The sequence below is a fragment of the Tiliqua scincoides genome, chromosome 11, assembly GCF_035046505.1.
Source record: "Tiliqua scincoides isolate rTilSci1 chromosome 11, rTilSci1.hap2, whole genome shotgun sequence".
NCBI classification, from domain to species: domain Eukaryota; kingdom Metazoa; phylum Chordata; class Lepidosauria; order Squamata; family Scincidae; genus Tiliqua; species Tiliqua scincoides.
Genome location: NC_089831.1, coordinates 3,865,201 through 3,884,611, shown reverse-complemented (window position 1 = coordinate 3,884,611; position 19,411 = coordinate 3,865,201). Strand labels below are relative to the sequence as shown.

The 19,411-nt window shown below is 48.3% G+C and overlaps 1 protein-coding gene across 1 annotated transcript in view; it reads right to left on the bottom strand.

Moving 5' to 3' along the window:
- The window catches only part of CNNM4 (cyclin and CBS domain divalent metal cation transport mediator 4), a 50,070-nt gene extending 36,210 nt beyond the window's left edge, over positions 1-13,860 (bottom strand). The window contains exon 1 of the mRNA XM_066639436.1: positions 12,591-13,860. Within this exon, the coding sequence (XP_066495533.1) occupies positions 12,591-13,851 (1,261 nt within the window). The 5' untranslated portion in view covers positions 13,852-13,860. The remainder of the gene's footprint in view (positions 1-12,590) is intronic.
- Between the last annotated feature and the right edge of the window lie 5,551 nt (positions 13,861-19,411).

Genomic DNA, 19,411 nt, shown 5'->3' with positions numbered 1-19,411 from the left:
TGTGCATTTGTTGGTGCAAATGAAGCCTCGGGCAACATCAAATGCACAGAACCCCAGCTTGCATTTTAGGATCCCAGCAAAATCAATATATACACTGCTCAAAACAATAAAGGGAACACTTAAACAACACAATGTTACTCCAGGTCAATCACACTTCTGTGAAATCAAACTATCCACCTAGGAAGCCACACCGATTGACAATCAAGTTCACATGCTGTTGCACAAATGGAGTAGACAACAGGTGGAAATCATAGGCAAGTAACAAGACACCCCCAATAAAGGAGTGGTTCTGCAGGTGGTGACCACAGACCACTTCGCAGTCCCTATGCTTTCTGGCTGATGTTTGGGTGACCTTTGAATGCTGTCGGTGCTGTCACTCTAGTGGCAGCATGAGGTGGAGTCTGCAACCCACACAAGTGGCTCAGGTAGTGCAGCTCATCCAGGATGGCACATCAATGCGAGCTGTGGCAAGAAGGTTTGCTGTGTCTGTCAGTGTAGTGTCCAGAGCATGGAGGTGCTACCAGGAGACAGGCCAGTACACCAGGAGACATGGAGGAGGCCGTAGGAGGGCAACAACCCAGCATCAGGACCGCAACCTCCGCCTTCGTGCCAGGAGGAACAGGAGGAGCACTGCCAGAGCCCTGCAAAATGACCTCCAGCAGGCCACAAATGTGCATGTGTCTGCTCAAATGGTCAGAAACAGACTCCATGAGGGTGTGAGGGCCTGACGTCCACCGGTGGGGGTTGTGCTGACAGCCCGACACCGTGCAGGACATTTGGCATTTGCCAGAGAACACCAAGATTGGCAACCTCGCCACTGGCACCCTGTGCTCTTCACAGATGAAAGCAGGTTCACATTGAGCACATGTGACAGATGTGACAGAGTCTGGAGACGCTAGGGAGAACATTCTGCTGCCTGCAACATCCTCCAGCATGACCGGTTTGGTAGTGGGTCAGTAATGGTGTGGGGTGGCATTTCTTTGGGGGGCCGCACAGCCCTTCATGTGCTCGCCAGAGGTAGCCTGACTGCCATTAGGTACCGAGATGAGATCCTCAGACCCCTTGTGAGACCATATGCTGGCGCGGTTGGCCCTGGGTTCCTCCCAATGCAGGACAACGCTAGACCTCATGTGGCTGGAGTGTGTCAGCAGTTCCTGCAAGATGAAGGCATTGATGCTATGGACTGGCCTGCCCGTTCCCCAGACCTGAATCTAATTGAGCACATCTAGGACATCATGTCTCGCTCCATCCACCAGCGCCACGTTGCACCACAGACTGTCCAGGAGTTGGCGGATGCTTTAGTCCAGGTCTGGGAGGCGATCCCTCAGGAGGCTATCCGCCACCTCATTAGGAGCATGCCCAGGCGTTGTAGGGAGGTCATACAGGCACGTGGAGGCCACACACACTACTGAGCCTCATTTTGACTTGCTTTATGGACATTACATCAAAGTTGGATCAGCCTGTAGTGTGTTTTTCCACTTCAATTTTGAGTATGACACCAAAACCAGACCTCCATGGGTTAATAAATGTGATTTCCATTGATGATTGTTGTGTGATTTTGTTGTCAGCACATTCAACTATGTCAGGAACAAAGTATTTAATAGGAATATTTCATTCATTCAGATCTTGGATGTGTTGTTTAAGTGTTCCCTTTATTGTTTTGAGCAGTGTATATATCAATCAATCAATCAAACCTTTATTAGGCATAAAAATTAACACATAATATCTCTAAACAATCCAATATATAAATATATGTTAAAAAGCAAATAAAGATAAAGGTTAAAACACAACAATTTACTTGCGCGGTAACTCCAGGTTGCTTAGGACCAACAGATTAGCCCTCTTCAAGTTACTCAGGTGTAAAAATTTCGCAACTGGAAGGGTCACGGGTTTAGAATCTCCCGCTAACAAAAATTGTAGGCAAACATTCTCAGAAAGACCTTTTTTAGTTCTTAATGGGAGAAGGTACTGATCTCTAGGCACTTGATTGCCAACACAGTGCAAAACAATGTGTAAAAGAGAGTCTACCTCTCTAACGCCACAGTTACAGACTCGTTCTTCCTTCGGGGCATTTCTAAACCTACCAAGTAGGTCTTTAGAAGGCAACACATTGCAGCGAGCTAATGTAAAAGCCCTCCTTGCGAAGGGGCACTCCAAGAAGGTCAGATACTTTGGTTGTTGACCAAATGTAATACTTAGGTGGAAATTCAGGGGCAAACATTTTTTTTGTGCTGCACCCAGAATCTCTTGCCTTTCTATATCTGTTAATCTTGTTATCAGGAGCCTAATAGAAACCTCAGGTGTAGCAGCTCCTTGTAGATCTGCCTCAAGGCCCATTTGTCTGATTTTCTTATGAAAAGAGCTAAGCAGGGAGATAATAGTGGGTCAGACAGTATCCCTTTTAACAAAGGGTTTTGATCAGCCCTGAAGCACACTTTGGCCCAGTATTTTAAGAAACGGGACCATGCTAGAAACTCCAGCCTGTATTGGCCTATCTCCAGGCAGAGTGCCGCATAGGGAACGCAATGCGGAACACCTAAGATTTTGTATAAAAAATTTGAATGGATCTTTTCAATCAAATCATTTAATGCTGGCATCCATATAGGAATGCCATACAAAATTTGAGGTGTAACTTTAGCATTAAACGCTTGGATAGCAGCTGGAACAAATGAGTTACCCCAAGAAAAGAAAAAGCGGGTTATAGCCTGGACAACTAATTTGGATGAGTTAATTACTGTGAGACGATGGGAAGACCAGGAGTGCCGGTAGTGGAACCGGAGACCAAGATACTGGAATTCCTTGACTTGTTGTATTGATTTACCACTAAAAAGCCAAGACTGCGGTTTCCAAGAGTGCCCAAACACCACAATCTTGGACTTATCATAGTTTAACTGCAGGGCGTTGTCGGTAAAATAATCTATACAGGCGTTAACCAGTCTCTGTAATCCTATTTTAGTGCGGGATATCAAGGCCATATCATCCGCATACAAAAGTAAAGGAGTTTCCACTGAACCTAATTTGGGAGAATGCGTATCGAAGTTAGCTAAAAAGGGAGCCAAATCGTTGATAAAGAGATTGAACAAAGTGGGTGCAAGAACGCACCCCTGTTTGACCCCCTTGTTGATTGGAATTGGGGCCCCCAGCAAAATCCTTAGAGGGATCCTGTTCCACATTATCATCTTTTCATCCCAGCAGGAAAGCAGGACTTAAGCTCCTTTGCAACCAGCACCTGCTTTGACAGGAGAAAGACGAATCCTACATCCTCCAAAACAGACTTGTGAAAGGGTTAGGAAAAGTCACCAGACTAGACGGCCCACAGAGGGCTTTTTCTCAGTCAGTGCACTCAGGAATGGCAGAAAAAGGCATGAAACTTGTAGATCCTGTCAGGCTCACCCCAGGGCCCATCAGATTTATTTATTTGCTCACATTTTTATACCACATTTCCTCCAAGGAGCGCAGGGTGGTGCACACAGTTCCTCTCCTTTTGTCCCCACAATAAACCTGTGAGGTAGGTGAGGCTGAGAGTGACTGGTCCACGGCCACCCAAGGAGCTTCAAGGCTGAGTGGGGATTTGAACCTGGATCATCTAGGTCTACGTTTGGCTCCCAAACGACGACACCATCCTGGCTCCCGCATTTGCACCACCTCAGACCCCCCCCCCCAAACCGCGGTTCTGCTTTGGCTCCATAGTGCATAAGCCAGTGGTTCTTGCACAAACAGCATCAGGACCCATCTATCTATCAGGATCTAATCTATCAGGACCCAACAGAAGAGGTACCATCAAGCAGGAACATTTTTAACAATCCTAGGCTGCAATCCTACCCACGCTTACCCAGGAGTAAGTTCCATTCACTGTCATTGTTAAAAGAATATACATAGTAGCATGTTAAAAGTACAGGTCCCCATATGCAGTCACATATCATGGTACCATCAAGTCCAATATATTAAAAATAAAATATTGAAATGAATGGGGACCCACCTGAAATTGGCTTGCGACCCACCTAGTGGGTTCCAACCCACAGTTTGAGAAACACTGGCGTAAGCAAATCTAAGTGAGAGACCAGTCCAGTTCCTCTGTAGTTGTGCATGTCTTTTCCTTTGAAAGTACACTTCTCTAGGCCAAAAGGAAATTACCCTATCCTCTCGCTCTTCCTACAGTACAAGCACCACATGCATGAATCGTGCAACACTAATAAGAAAAACAAACAAGCATCAGTACGAAGATAAGCCTTGTGCTGTTTTACATTTGCTTTTCCTACTGTGTCCTCTTTGTTAAACAGCCACTACCAAATATCTCGGGATTGAATAAATCTGCAGTTTGCCCACTAATTCCTTTGCAAAACTTGGGGGGGGGGGGAGAATTATACTACAGTATTTTGGAGGATGGGAGCAGAGAGGCAGGAACTTCAACACTGCAGGCAAATCCTCACTCCCCAATCTCCGAACTCTTGGGAAATCTTTTTGTAATTTTTGCAAGGTCCCAGAATCAAATGAAGATTTTGATCTGCTGGGGTGGTGGTGGTGGTGGTGGGGAGATGCATTCTACATTAGACAGATTCTAACGCTGTAGGCTTATACCATAGTCTTTCGAGACTGAAGGTTGCCAACCAGGAGACAGACAGATTCTACGTTACAGGAGTCCACAGTTGCATCTTTATCATTTTCATTGCCATCCACTCCAGAACTGTTTCATATCGCATCCTGCCCTTCCTCAAGGGAGGTGGAGCGGATCGCATGGGTGTTCCTCCCTATTTTACCCTCACAACAACCCTAAGAGGTAAGTTATGCTGGGTCAGATGGAAAATTTTTTTCCCCAAAGTTGAAAGCAGTTTGAAGGAGGGACTGGAGCTCAGAATGCATAAAGAGGTCTGGCAGGTTCTACTTCTGCTAGACAGGTCTGGCAGGAGTTTTTTGGCTATTGTTTCAAAAACATCCTTGAGCAGAAGCAACTACATAAACATAGTACTTAGGCTTAGAGAGTCTGACTGAGCAGGGTTTGAACCCAGACCTCCCCAGTTCAGTTCTAACCACTACTTGCAAAAGCTCTGCTTGCAGAATAGCCCCCTCCCCACATCACCTGCTCTTTTGTGCACTCCCATAATTTCCCCCCACCAAGTGCCCACACACCAATAGCAAGTAATGATTCTTCCCAGGAATATACATTATTTTGTTGCAATCTAGCAATCTGCCTTGCAAAGTAGGCCAGAGTGATTATCCACATATTTTGAGCTGAGGCTCAGAGGGAGCGGCTTGCCTGAAGCCAACAGTTCATAGCAGAGGTGGGATCTGAAACAGGGACTGTTGGATATGTAGCTTACAGAGCAGTCCATGCACGTTTATTCAGAAGTAAGTCCTACTGTGTTCAGTGGGGCTTACCCCAGGAAAGTGTGCATAGGATTGCAACCTAGGCAATCCTGGGCTCCACTATGACATGACCAAGCTCTGGAGCTCCAGAGCACCAAAGCTGCACAGGGCTTCAATTCTAGCTGCACAGACCCACAGCTTACAGTGAAGGCCATGCGCTCTCTCAGCCTGCCATCCAGCAATACTGGAAAGCCAAAAGATGCAAACAGGACATCAATGGTTAATTGCTAAAGCAAGGGGGTCCCAGAGCTGCCCAAAACCCTCATCCTGGAGATTTTCTTGTTAATATCAGGTAAAGGAAAAGGAACTGGTTAGGGCCATTGTGGCAAGGGAAATGGTTGCCATTGTGGCAATGGAAATGCACTCTGCACATGCTTAGCAATACTCTCTTTCCTTGCTATTTTTACATACTTCAAGGTTGTGCCCCACACTGTAAATTACAAGGATAAGCCCTGGTTTAACTCTGGCTTGTGTTAAGTGCCGGATTGCCACCGCTATCGGATACTTTTGTTTTCTCATCTTTGTTGCCTACACACCCTCTGGGCTAAGTGAAAAAGCTCTTGCACATCACATGCTCCCTCTCATTGACTGAATGATTGCTGGTGCCCTGACCCTTCTGCTGCAGACATGTCATCTACCATCCACCAAGCCCTTGCCAGCCCTCTACACAGGATCCAAGCAGATGCTGCACAACCTTGAGACCTGCTCACAGACTGATTGTTCTGTTCAAGAACAGTGACTTCCTTAGCATCTAATGCAGCAATTGTCATTGTTTTACTTCTTGCAGCACTCTGACCTGTATGGTCTTTGCTTCTTGCGATGTCATTTCTGGGAGACTCACCTGGGTTCTGGAGCCAGCGGCATAGGAAAAAAGATAGACAATTCATTACTCTAGACAGTTGCCCTAGAAACCCAAGAACCTGGAAGAATTTTTCAGCAATTTTCAACCACTCTGCTCCAAACTCCTGCCACATACACCACAAACTCCTGCCATGGCACACCAGCCAAAAATAACTGATCTATAGGCTCTTGGACCAATCTTGCACCTCTCCCAGAGCTGGGTCAAGACCTGTAAGTGTCTCCAGGTCATATGACAGCCAGCCTCTGAAGAGGAGCAAAGGTCAGAGGCCCAGTCACAATAACCTCGCCTTGCCTTGCCTTGTGACAGCATCTCCCCCCCAACAGATTCCATCAAAACCTCAGATCACCAGGAAGCCAGCTCAGAACCAAGGGTTCACAAAATATGGTCGAAGGATCCTTTCACGCATCAAGCACATTACCAAAGAAGATTCTGACACTTCTCCCAAGCCTGGAGTGTGACACGGCTCTTCCCCCCCCCCCAATTCTGCACTGAGTCTAAGAAACACAGAGCAAATCACAAATTGCTAACCACCTTTCTGAATGCACCCAAGCCCTGCAAGAGAGAAGAGCTCCCATCTCAGAGCTGGAAAGTAGGGCATATGCTGCTCCATTGGGTGGCCCTGAACACTGAGCATGGTGTGAGCACAGAGCAAGCCCCACTCTGCTCTCTGAAGGGGGGGGGAGTACTGGCAAGCAGAAGTTTGGACTGCCACCCAATCCAGCCAAAATTGGTGGAGCCTTTTTCTGAACAACAAGGACTGGCTGCAGGTTTGGAGGAGAAATTTGTTAGGAGATTTGGTGTGGGTCCCCAAGGCACAATTTTTTTTTACCTTTGCTTTCTTTACTCTCTTATTCTTGCCTATCTTTTTAACTAGTGGGCACATCCCAACCACCAGTTCCCCCCATAAGCCCCCCCAAACAGTATAACATATTAGTGTGGGGGGGCTTTGCTCCCCCCCACATTAGTGTGTGGTGGGGAGCAAAACAGCAGGTGTGGCAGGGTTCTTATCAGCTTGAACCCAGTACTAAGATAAGATGGTGGTGGTCCACCCACCCGCTGGACACCAATCACTCCAGGCAGTCCTCCTTGGAGGGGCCAAGACAAGTCACAGAAATGCCCATCCCCATTCTGGATCCTGAACTGTGGGGACTGTCTTGTAATAATGGCCTGGTGTGAAAATAACTGCCCTCCCCAACATAGCTCTTGCCAACATAGCTCTTGTGATTGCCAAATCACAAATGCATTCACAGGCCAACACACATTTTGCTTCCTTAAACATTACACCAATTCCTAGGTATATGGCTATATATGGCTTCCTCATGAGGAAGCTGCTTGGACCATTCACTAATGAGGTTATACTATATCTCCAAAACTAGACGTGATAGGGCAAAATGGATGCCATTTTTGGAACTGGCACCCCAAATTCATGTCAAACCACCATAAGGTTTGGGAAAAACTTTTCTGACCCTCAGTTTTGTAGGCCTCTGTAATAGAAGGCACAACCAGCTGAATGGCCTGATCAGGGTCTAGACTAGTCATTGTATACACCCTGGAACTACCATCCTCAGCCCTTCAAACGTATCTCACCTTCTCAGTTCCTTGCTGCCCATAAAATGTTACCTTCCTGAGCATGCAAAGTGCTTCACACTCCCTTCCAACAACTATGCCAGGTGAGTAGTGCTGTTATGCCTACTGTATATTGCAGAGGGGGAAGTCCTAGGCCAAGAGGCAGAGGTTTGCCAGAGGCAACAGGATGAGCATTCTTGTCAGAGGCAAGACTCAAACTGCCAAGTCAATGCAGGCTTCCTGACATTAAACACAGAAAGGTTTTATGCATTTTTCTCTCTTGATTTCCCCAAGTCCTTTTCCCCAAATTTATTCTCTTCCTCATCCTACTTCAGGATCCTCCATGGACTATGTTGCCCCCAGGCTCCTTTTCCTTCTGCTCCCCCATATACAAAGACCACAATTTGACATCACATCTTTCTTTGGGTGTTGCATATAATATTCCCCAACTATGCTTGAGCACATGGATTCTGTGACACTGGAGCCCCCCCCTCCACCCTTCATAGGTAACAGCACACATTCAGATTCCCCCTTCCTGCTGCCTGTTTCACTTTTGCTCCTCTAACCTTCCCACTCCTAAATGGTTCAAACATAAAATACAATCAAAGCAGCCCAGTGGTTGAGAGTGTGAATAAATAGCTGCATCAAATCAATCTGGACAGAGTGCTGAAAGTTTTCTGAACAAGGTTCCCCTTGCCAAAACACTGGTTTGTCCTTCATATTGAGATTTTTGATATCATAATTAGATCCAGAGAGCAGATAAAAGGAACTCAGTTTGGTTATGTTAACATTCAATTATTTTGTCCAGCTGTGATGTCCTGATCACTGAAATTGACTATGATAACTCAATTCCAACGACATAAGAGATCATTAATTTTTACAGCACAATTTCAGGATATAACACAATCAAAACTCAAGTAAATCAGTGGGGTATCAGTGGAGAGAGGAAGAGGCTTCTGAAAAATAAATTTGGGATTAAGTGGCCTTTGTTCCCAGTTAGATATTTTAGGATTAATTTGGCTGCAAAGACAGGCAAACATTTTGAAGTAAACTATGTACACTTATTAAGAGCATACAAGAAGATCCAGAAATCAGGAGAAGTTGCACAGAGAATGAGCAAACTACGTATTCGTGGGGATCCTTTCCAGAACTTCCCCATAGATACCAAACTCCATGAATAATTAAATGGGGAAGGGGGGCCAGCATGACACCACAACTACTTATTCACCTGGTCCCCTAGAGATTGTGTGCGGCCTCCAGACCTCCTCCACAATGGGATCCACAATGGGATCAGAACTCACTTCTGGTTTGTCCGGGAGGACCTCTGAGACCCTCCAGCCATGGGCTCAGCATCTGCAAATACTCAAATCCACAGATGCCGAGTCCATGGTGAAGGCTCCTGGTGAAGCCATGGTGTAGCTGTCCCCTCTGGTACCCAGGGCTGTGACTCACACCATCCCCGGAAGTGCCTGACCCAGAAGTGACTGCAGTGATGCGATGACAGCCCCACCAATGACTTCTGGGTTACAGAACTGAGTGGCCAACTCTGAGTGGCCAACTGCTTTTTTCACAAAAAGTGTCCTCCAATAATGGAGGGGCAACCTCCACCTCCCTCTCAGAAATTAACATTTCCTTCTATTAAAAATGAGAGGCACTTTAGCAGCTGGAGGAGGTACAGATACTCTCCTTCGCACTAGAGTGGTTAATTAAGTCTGGGATACAGCACACTCAATTGTGTTAACCAAATTTGGGAAGCAAGACAGGTTGTTTACTACTTTGTCCAAAAATGGAGTCTTTTCATGCTATTTTGCAATGAAAAACCTTTTGCTCTTAGAAGAGGTATAATAATTGGGGAATAACTGGATTTATTTTCGCCGCTTAACAATTATTGTGTATGTCAGATATGCAGACCATAATTCTTCATCTTTTATGTGCATACTAAAACTAATTAAAAAATAGATGTACTATACCAATAGTTCTCACACATTTAGCACCGGGACCCACTTTTTAGAATGAGAATCCGTCAGTACCCACCGGAAGTAATGTCATGACCAGAAGTGGCATCATCAAGCAGGAACATTTTTAGCAATCCTAGGTTGCAATCCTACCCACACTTACCCAGGAGTAGGTCCCATTTACTATCATTGTTAAAAGCATATACAGAGTAGCCTGTTAAAAGCACAGGTCTGTAACATTTCCCTAAATGTAGTCACAAACCGTGGTAGCATCAAGTCTAATATAGTAAAATAAAATATTGAAATGAATGGGGACCCACCTGAAATTGACTCACGACCCACAGTTTGAGAAACTCTGTACTATACGGAAAAAGAGGATCAGATTGGCACCTTCAAAGGCTTCATTTCAGAGGGTTCCCCTTTCATTTCAGTGAAGGGGAACTTCCAAAATATGTATAAACATACCTGTGGGTAATTACCCCCAGCAAAGAATTACCCCCAGTGGGTAATTCTGCATGCCAGGAGTGACCAAATGATTCAGCTGCAGAGACCCAGCACAGCCCTGCTGGAAAAAGCAAGGCTGGCCCAGTTAATCATCCAAGGAAACAGAGGAGAGCCTCTCTGGCGCAGATGGATGCTTCAGCCACACCAATGTATTTCATCAACGTGCATTTATTTCTAAATTAACTCTAGCTGTTCTCTCGTTATAATGCTGTTTCAAGGAGCACGAGGATGAATTGCCTCTGCATCCAAAAGAAGGCGCATCTCGCCAAAAAGGGACTATTTTCAGTTCAGCGTCTCAGCAGTAAAGAGGAAAAAAGTTTCTAATGTTTCACAACAGTCCCAAAACACACCATGGCACTTTCAAAGTCACAACCAGTTTGCTCAACACCCACGTAGCTGGTACAGAAAGGGCTGAAGGCAAGTGGGAGATGGAGGAGCAAAAAACACACACTTTCACTTTCTCCTAAGTTGGGGCCAGATTTTCAACAACACAGCCACAATGCCATGTTTGGACTGCAAACATAGGAAGAAGCTCCATGCAGGCAAGGGGGACTCTCACTCAATCACTCACACACTCAAACATCCCTCCCTTTTCCTCTTATTTATACATGCAACATGTTTCTATTTAATAGAGTTGCAAGCAGCATCCAAAGGCCTGATCCACCAGGATGCTGTCCTGTGCAAACCCTACTGAAATGAACGCGAGCTGAGGCTTGCCCAGGACAACACCCTGAAGGACTGAACCCTGAGCTACTCCTTAAGCCAGTGATTTTCAATCTTTTTCATCTCATGGCACACTGACAAGGCACTAAAATTGTCAAGGTGCACCATCCCTTTTTTGACAATTGACAAGGCAGACTGTACTGACAGTGGGGGGGGGGGCTCACATTCCCCAAAGGCCCTACTAATAAATGACCCTCCCCTACACTCCTGTGGCCCATTCATGGCACACCAATGTGTCACAGCACACTGGTTGAAATTCGCTGTGTTAACCCAAGACGCAAAAATGAGAACCCCCTCTGTCGAACCACAAAAAACCCCAGGGCCAACCCCACAGCAGTGGTTGAAAATCAGTGCTATGTGCTGGTCTTGGCATTATAACTTTTTGGAAAAGCAAATTGGCATGCTGGTGTCCAGCAGGGGTCCATCCTGCTGGATGGATGGGGGTCCATCCTGGGGAATGTTTGCAGAGTGACATGCTACTGACAGTAGCAATTTTAAGAGCCTTTGGCATGAAACAGGCTTAGTTCATTCTAACTCCAAGACCTCCTGGTACTTCCCCAGCAACTGCTGGAGAAATTGCTTTGGCAAAGAAACTGTATCAACAGCCCAGAGAACCAAAGTGTGTTAACAGGAGAAATTGTGGTCACTCGCTCTGATCCAAGCACCTACATGACATTGCCCTCCTTAAATACTCTCAAAGGGGCAAGCTTTAAAAGCCAGTCTCCTTTGCAAAGTAAAGTTACTCAAGGCAAGCACTACACTGCCCAAATTCTGCACTCAGTAATGCCTGCGAAATTAGCTGTACTGTATTTTCCTGGACCGTCACCCAGCTAATCTGGGCCAAGACCAGAAGTATCTCATTCCGGAAGGATTTCATTTCTTACTTTCATCCTATTGATCTTTGTTTTCTTGCAGGAAAGAAAAAGTTTTCTCTCACAAAAGAAACCATCAAAGAAAGTTCCTGCTAAAATCTGGTTTCAGAAAGTTCCTTTTTCTGGCCATTGTCAACCTGGTTTCAAAGGCCACTTCCCTTTAAATATGGCACTGCCCTGAATATACTTTCTGGGGAATGCATCCGACTGAACTCAGGGCCCAGTCCAATCCAATTTTCCAGCAATGCAGCCCCAGGGTAAGGGAACAAATGTTCCCATACCTTAAGGAGGCCTCCATGACTGCCTCCCCACCACAGGATGCAGTGCATGTCCCGTTGGCATGGCTGCGCTAGCACTGGAAATTGGATAGGATTGGGACCACAGGGACAAATCCTATCCAATTTTCCAGCCCTGGTGCAGTTGTGCCAATGGGGTGTGCGCAGCATCCTGTGGTGGGAGGGTAAGTTATGGAGACCTCCACAAGGTAAGGGAACATTTGTTGCATGGGTGTTGCACTGGATAACCAGCTCACAAAAACAAGCAAAACTTCTGCATGCTAAGGGCTAACTTGCACATTATGTTGTTTAACATAACATGCAAAGGAGACAAACATGCACATTTTCTTTGCAGAAAATCTGCTCAGTGGTGCACCCAAGTCTGCTGTGATGTTGTTTGAGGAAAGGCCTGAAAAGCACACTACTTTTCCAAAACAGCACAAACACAAGCATCCAAGCTTCTCCTTACCCTTCTTGAACTCCTCCAACATGGCGTCCAACTTGGTGTCATGGAAGACAAAATGGACAGGGTGGTTGTAGAACTTGGTGATGGTCTTGAGGGTGGTGCAGTCATCGGGGTCCACAAAGGCCAGATCCTTGACGTAAAGTATATCCACAATGTTGGACCGTTCCTCCTCAAAGACCGGGATGCGGGTGTAGCCGCTCTCCATGATCTCCGACATGGTGTTGAAATCCAAGATAGCATCACTGTTGATCATGAAGCAGTCGTGGAGGGGGGTCATCACGTCCTCCACCGTTTTGGTCCTGAGCTCCAAGGCCCCTTGGATCATGTTCAGCTCCTCCTTCACCAGGTCATTGTAGGGCTCTGTCACCTTCAGCATCTCCACCAGCTTCTCCCGGTTGTAGACGGTGCCGATCTCCTGGCCCAGCACGCAGTCCAGGAGCTTGCTGACCGGGTACGAGAGGGGAAAGGTCAACAGCATGAAGAACTTGGTGACGACGATGGTGTTGGCCCCCACCGCCAACCCATGCCGAGAGCACAGGGCCTGCGGGACGATCTCCCCGAAAATGACAATGCCGGTGGTGGAGGCGATGACGGCGCCAAGCCCGGAACCGATGAGGTCATCGAGCAAGATGGTGAGGGTGGTGTTGACCAACACGTTCCCCAGGAGGAGGGAGCAGAGCAGGTAGTTGCCCTTGCGGCGGATGGGCTCGATCCTGCGGGCGTAGCGCTTCTCCTTGTCCGTGCCGCAGTTCTGCACGATGCGCAGCTCCATGGGGTCCAGGGCCATGAGGCCCAGGTTGAGTCCGCTGAACATGCCGGACAGCACCAGCAGGCAAGCGATGAGGATGACCTGGACGGAGAGGGGCAGCAGGTGCTTCTTCTCCTCCAGCACCTGGATGAGGGCGTCGCTGCCCTCCAGGCGCACCCAGGGCAGCCCGGGGCCCTGGCGCGTGCACAGCACGTAGCGCTTGGACTGCTCCGCCTTGCGCAGGTGCTGCACCTTGACGAAGACCACGGCGGAGGTGTGGCGGGCCTCGCCGGCGCGCGGCTGCACCAGCAGGTCCTGGGTGCGCTCGGGGCAGGTGGCGTTGGGGCCGGCGCTGGCGTTGGGCGCCACCTCAGAGAAGGACACCAGGCGGTGCACGTCGGGCCGCAGGTCCAGGCCGTACAGGCGCAGCTGGATCTCGGCGCCCTCCAGCACCTGGATGACGCTGGCGTTGGGCTGGCCCTCCGGGGCGCGCAGGCTGCTGCGCTCCAGCCGCATGCCCAGGATCAGCGGCGCGCGCGCCTGCTGGCCGCCGGCCGGCCGCGGGAGCAGCGCGCCCAGCCAGAGCGGCCCCAGCGCCAACAGGCGCAGCAGTGCCGGGGGCGCCATCTTCGCCTCCCTGGGCGGCCGCCGCGCTCGCACACTGGCCGGGGCAGCGCTCCGGCGGGCAGGGGGCGGGGCGGGGCCGCGCGTGCCCCGCCCCGCCCCACGCCTTAAGGACGCTCCGGCGACGCTTTTAAGGTGGCCCCGCAGGAGGAAGCGCAGCCGGCGGGCGAGCAGGCTTCCCTTCGAGTCCCGTGCTCTGCCCATGCTCAGGGGCCTCCCCAGTGCACTCTGCCCATCATGCACTGAGGAAGTGCCCATGCACTCAAAGGCCTTTTCCCCCAAGCACACACTGCCCATGCTCAGGGGCCTTTTCCTCCAAGCACACTGTATATGCTCAGGGGCCTTTCCCCCCCAAGTGTGCTCCGCCCATGTTCAGGGGCTTTGTCTCCTAGTGCACTCTGTGCCCGTGCTCAGGGGCCTTTCCCTTCCATCACAGCAATTCTCACCCACCCACCCCCCCAGCCCTGCTCACTTAGAGCCCAATCCTATCCAATATTCCAGTGCTGGTGTAGCTGTGCCAAAGGGGCATGTGCTGCATCCTGTGCTGGGGAGGCAGTCACAGAGGCCTCCTCAAGGTATGGGAACGTTTGTTCCTTTACCTTGGGGCTGCAATGGTTGCACTGGTCCTGGAAAGTTGGATAGGATTGTTAAGGCTGCCATCCAATGCACACTTACCTTGGAGTAAGCCCCATCGAGTAAAGTAGAACTGACTTCTGAGTAGACAAGTAGAATACACAAAGAAAATATTTATTTACCCAGCGTGTCATTGATCTGTGGAACTCCCTGCCACAAGTTGTGATGATGACGTCTGGCCTGGCTGCCTTGAAAAGGGAATTGGACAGATTGATGGAGGAAAAGTCCATCACAGGTCACAAGCCATGATAACTACATGCAACCTCCTGGTTCTAGAAGTAGGCTATCTCCTAGAAGTAGCCTGCCCAATGTAACACAGCAGATTATGCACAGACCTACATAACATTGTAGATCAGTGGCATTCAACCTTTTTCATGCCACAGCCCCAACAAACAAACAAAAAGCAAGAGACCTGGGTACCCACCATTGGAGCCCTCTCTGCCCACTCCCATAATGCCCTCCCAGCACTGTTCACTGTAACTAAATACTCTTATCAGAGAGCAACAAAAAGTGACCCTGAAACCTGGCACTAGGGAAAGCTATTTTAGCCCAGCTGCTAAGAAACTGAGCAGGTCTCAGACACAATCTCCTGGTACCTGAAGCTTCCCCCAGATGCTTCGAGTCCCCAGGTACACCAGATGCTTCCCCCTTTACCTAGTGATGCTGTAGTCCAGGGGTGCCCAAACCCTGGCCCAGGGGGTCACTTGTAGCCTTTGGGGATTCAGAATCTGGCCCGCGGGAAACACCCTGTCTGCAAAGAGCCTCTGGAGACCGTGCTTGTCAGAAGCAACTGCTCTCAGCATGAGGGCAACTGTTTGACGTCTCAAATGAACTGTGGGAAGAGGGCTCCCTCCGTTGCTTGCTGTTTCATGTGTGTGATGCAGCAGTGGCAGTGGAGGAAAGGCCAGCCTTGCTTTGTGCAAGCCCTTTTATAGGCCTTGAGCTATTGTAAGACCTTCATTCATTTATATAAGTTTCATCTCTAATATATTCATTTATGCAAATTTGCAATGTAAATTAATTCTTTTTTTTTCTGGCCCCCCAACACAGTGTCAGATAGATGATGTGGCCCTCCTACCAAAAAGTTTGGACACCCCTGATGTAGTCCATTAGGTCTTCAACTTTCTCATTCCCATAAGAACATAAGAACAGCCCCACTGGATCAGGCCATAGGCCCATCTAGTCCAGCTTCCTGTATCTCACAGTGGCCCACCAAATGCCCCAGGGAGCACACCAGATAACAAGAGACCTCATCCTGGTGCCCTCCCTTGCATCTGGCATTCTGACATAACCCATTTCTAAAATCAGGAGGTTGCGCATACACATCATGGCTTGCACCCCATAATGGATTTTTCCTCCAGAAACTTTCCAATCCCCTTTTAAAGGCATCCAGGCTAGACGCCATCACCACATCCTGTGGCAAGGAGTTCCACAGACCGACCACACGCTGAGTAAAGAAATATTTTCTTTTGTCTGTTCTAACTCTCCCAACACGCAATTTGAGTGGATGTCCCCTGGTTCTGGTGTTATGTGAGAGTGTAAAGAGCATCTCCCTATCCACTCTGTCCATCCCCTGCATAATTTTGTATGTCTCAATCATGTCCCACCTCAGGCGTCTCTTTTCTAGGCTGAAGAGGCTCAAACGCCGTAGCCTTTCCTCATAAGGAAGGTGCCCCAGCCCAGTAATCATCTTAGTCGCTCTCTTTTGCACCTTTTCCATTTCCACTATGTCTTTTTTGAGATGCGGCGACCAGAACTGGACACAATACTCCAGGTGTGGCCTTACCATAGATTTGTACAACGGCATTATAATATTAGCCGTTTTGTTCTCAATACCCTTCCTAATGATCCCAAGCATAGAATTGGCCTTCTTCACTGCCGCCGCACATTGGTTCGACACTTTCATCGACATGTCCACCACCACCCCAAGATCTCTCTCCTGATCTGTCACAGACAGCTCAGAACCCATCAGCCTATATCTAAAGTTTTGATTTTTTGCCCCAAAGTGCATGACTTTACACTTACTGACATTGAAGCGCATCTGCCATTTTGCTGCCCATTCTGCCAGTCTGGAGAGATCCTTCTGGAGTTCCTCACAATCACTTCTGGTCTTCACCACTCGGAAAACTTTGGTGTCATCCGCAAACTTTGCAACCTCACTGCTCACCCCTGTCTCCAGGTCATTTATGAAGAGGTTGCTGTGGTTGCATAAGTTGCTGTGACCCCACAACTGAGGCTTCACAACCCCATTGGGAGCCTGACCCCAAAGCTGAAGAAAACTGTTGCTGATTATGGCTCGCTCTGTGCCAGGTTTGTGAAGATTAGGTAGTCCAGACAGAAGTGGCCTCTCTAAAGCCACCCTCTTTGCCCCATTCTCTGCCCAGTTTGGCCCTTCCAAACCAATGGGGGAGGGGAACTGAATACTAGTCAACTCTCCTCAAGTGAAAAATTGCAAGAAATCTTTGTGGGATGTACATAGTTTCCCTCATTTTTATTATTATTATGAAAAGAAAGCAAAATATGTACCTGAAGATAAGCATGAGCACAGAAGAGTCCCCTGTCGTCGTCCGTCCCCCCCACGTTCCCTCTATGTTCATTTTGTTTCAATTATTCAGGAGTTTGGGGGTTTATCATAAAAAATAGAAGCCACTAATGGCAGGAAGGAGAATCGAGACAAGAAGTTCTGCACTGAATGTCCTCTGCAGCCTTCGATTCCTGTTATTGCTCCATCAGCCAAAGCCAAGAAGGAAGATGGACATTTCTTAAGATAGAAACTTTGATGTGGAACAAGGGACTAGAGCTGGCAGGAAGGAATGCTTGATGCCAAATAACTGGGACATGACATGCTCCATGCGACCACCATCCAACACGCTTTCCACATGTTAATAAACCCTTCCTGAAGAAGTAGATGTGGCTACAGAGATCCACAGGGCTGGCTTTAAGCCAGTTGGACCAAATGCACTAAAATGGGTCCCATGCCTAAGGGGGTCCCATGCTAGGGTAATCTACTATAGCAGGGGTGCTCAAACTTTCAACTTTAGGGATGTTGGACCTTTAACAAGTGTATAGAAGAGAGAATTTCAGCAGGTGCAACTTGTCATCCCACACTTGTTAAAGGTCCAGCATCCCTAAAGTTGAAAGTTTGAGCACCCCTGTACTATAGCCTTGTATGCAATTTTACATTAAAATGTGCTTCGGGTCCATTAACTCACACACACTTTTTAAGTGCACATTTTGGATGCATTCCATTCTAGAAAGTCTATCATCAATTTTATTTCTGTCTCTAAGATTCTACAGACCTTGACTGCGAACCTGGGGCCCCTGCAAAAATAAATATTTCCAATTAGGCCCTGCAGCTCCTTTGCCACATCTCTGTTGCTAGACACTTTATTTGGGACTGCCCTTGAAGACAATTCGGATGCAACATTGATAGAGAGTGCTGTCAGGGACCCCCAACCCAACCAGGGCCCTGACTTACCTCAAGGGGGTGCTCCTGGAAGAGCAAGCTGCCTAGCTGGTCTGAAGGAGAGCCCCCAAGACTCTGTGGGGGAGTGCTGCCACCATCAAACACGGCTCTGCAAGACCCCACACCGACAGGGATGAAAGGGGGGCAACCCCGGGGAGAGCAGAGCAACCAGGGCAGGGGCTTGGATGGAGGTAGGGCATCCAGGGGATAAGCTGAGAGATATGGAGGAGGAATGAGGATGCTGGCCATAGAGCCAGGCAGGGCCAGGGGATTTCCCTTTAAGCCTCACCTGGAAGGAAGAGGCAGGGACAGGGAAGGCAGAGCTGGCCCTATGAAGAGGGAGAAGGCCAATGATGAACTGGGTGGCTGGAGGGAGGTATGAGGTGGTGGTTTGCCTCACCCTTGCCCAAGACCAGAGCTACAGCCACAACAGGGAAGAGGACCAGGGTGACACCAACTACAGGGTGACCCCCTGCTACTATCTGAGGTCTCACCCCAGGGATGCTCTAGAATCCACCCTGCTGAACTCAAACACCCCCACAAGTGCAGCAACCAGGGTGCTCTGGCTGCCTGTGTTCTATGCACTGCACTGGCTCCCATGTTGTTTCCAGGCAGGATTCAAAGAGAGGGTTCTAAACTAAAAAGCCCCACGTGGGATCTGGGTTCTTAAAGGAGCATTTTTGTTTAACAAAGCACATACTTCTCTCCCCTCCCATGCTTCACACTCATGGTCCTGCATCTGCCCCACTTGACTGGCACACAAGGGTACTTGAGTGGCACAGCTCACATTTCCAGCTGCTGAGGTGGACTTTTTGGACTGGTCTGCCATAGATATAATTTCATAGCAAGTGGTGTTCAGGGACACATTGTTCCTGAATCCAGAAGTAGCGAATATCCATTGTGACTGGTTGAGGGATCTGTTCTCTTCCCTGAATTTCCAAGGATCCACCTTTAAAGCTATCTAAGCCAGTGGCCATCAACACATCTTGTGGCAGTGAATTCCACAGACTCCTGAGGTGCTGTGTGAAGGAGCACCTCTTTTTCCCCATCCAAAATCTCCTCCCAATCAGCTGCAACAAATGTTGTGAGATGGGGAATACTGTTGGGGAATACTGATGGGGAATACTGTAAATACTGTTGATTGATGGGGAAAAATACCTTCCTTCACTCTCTCCACACCATGCATAATGTCATGCATCTCATTCATGTCCCCTCTTAATTGCCTTTTTTCCATGCTGAAGGCTTCCCTCCTAAAGGCATAAGGCATGGAATAAATGCACAATATTTATAGGCTATCCAGTATTACTCCCCAGAGGAGGCACCAGATGGACAGTGCTGGGTTTCTTTGTTGCC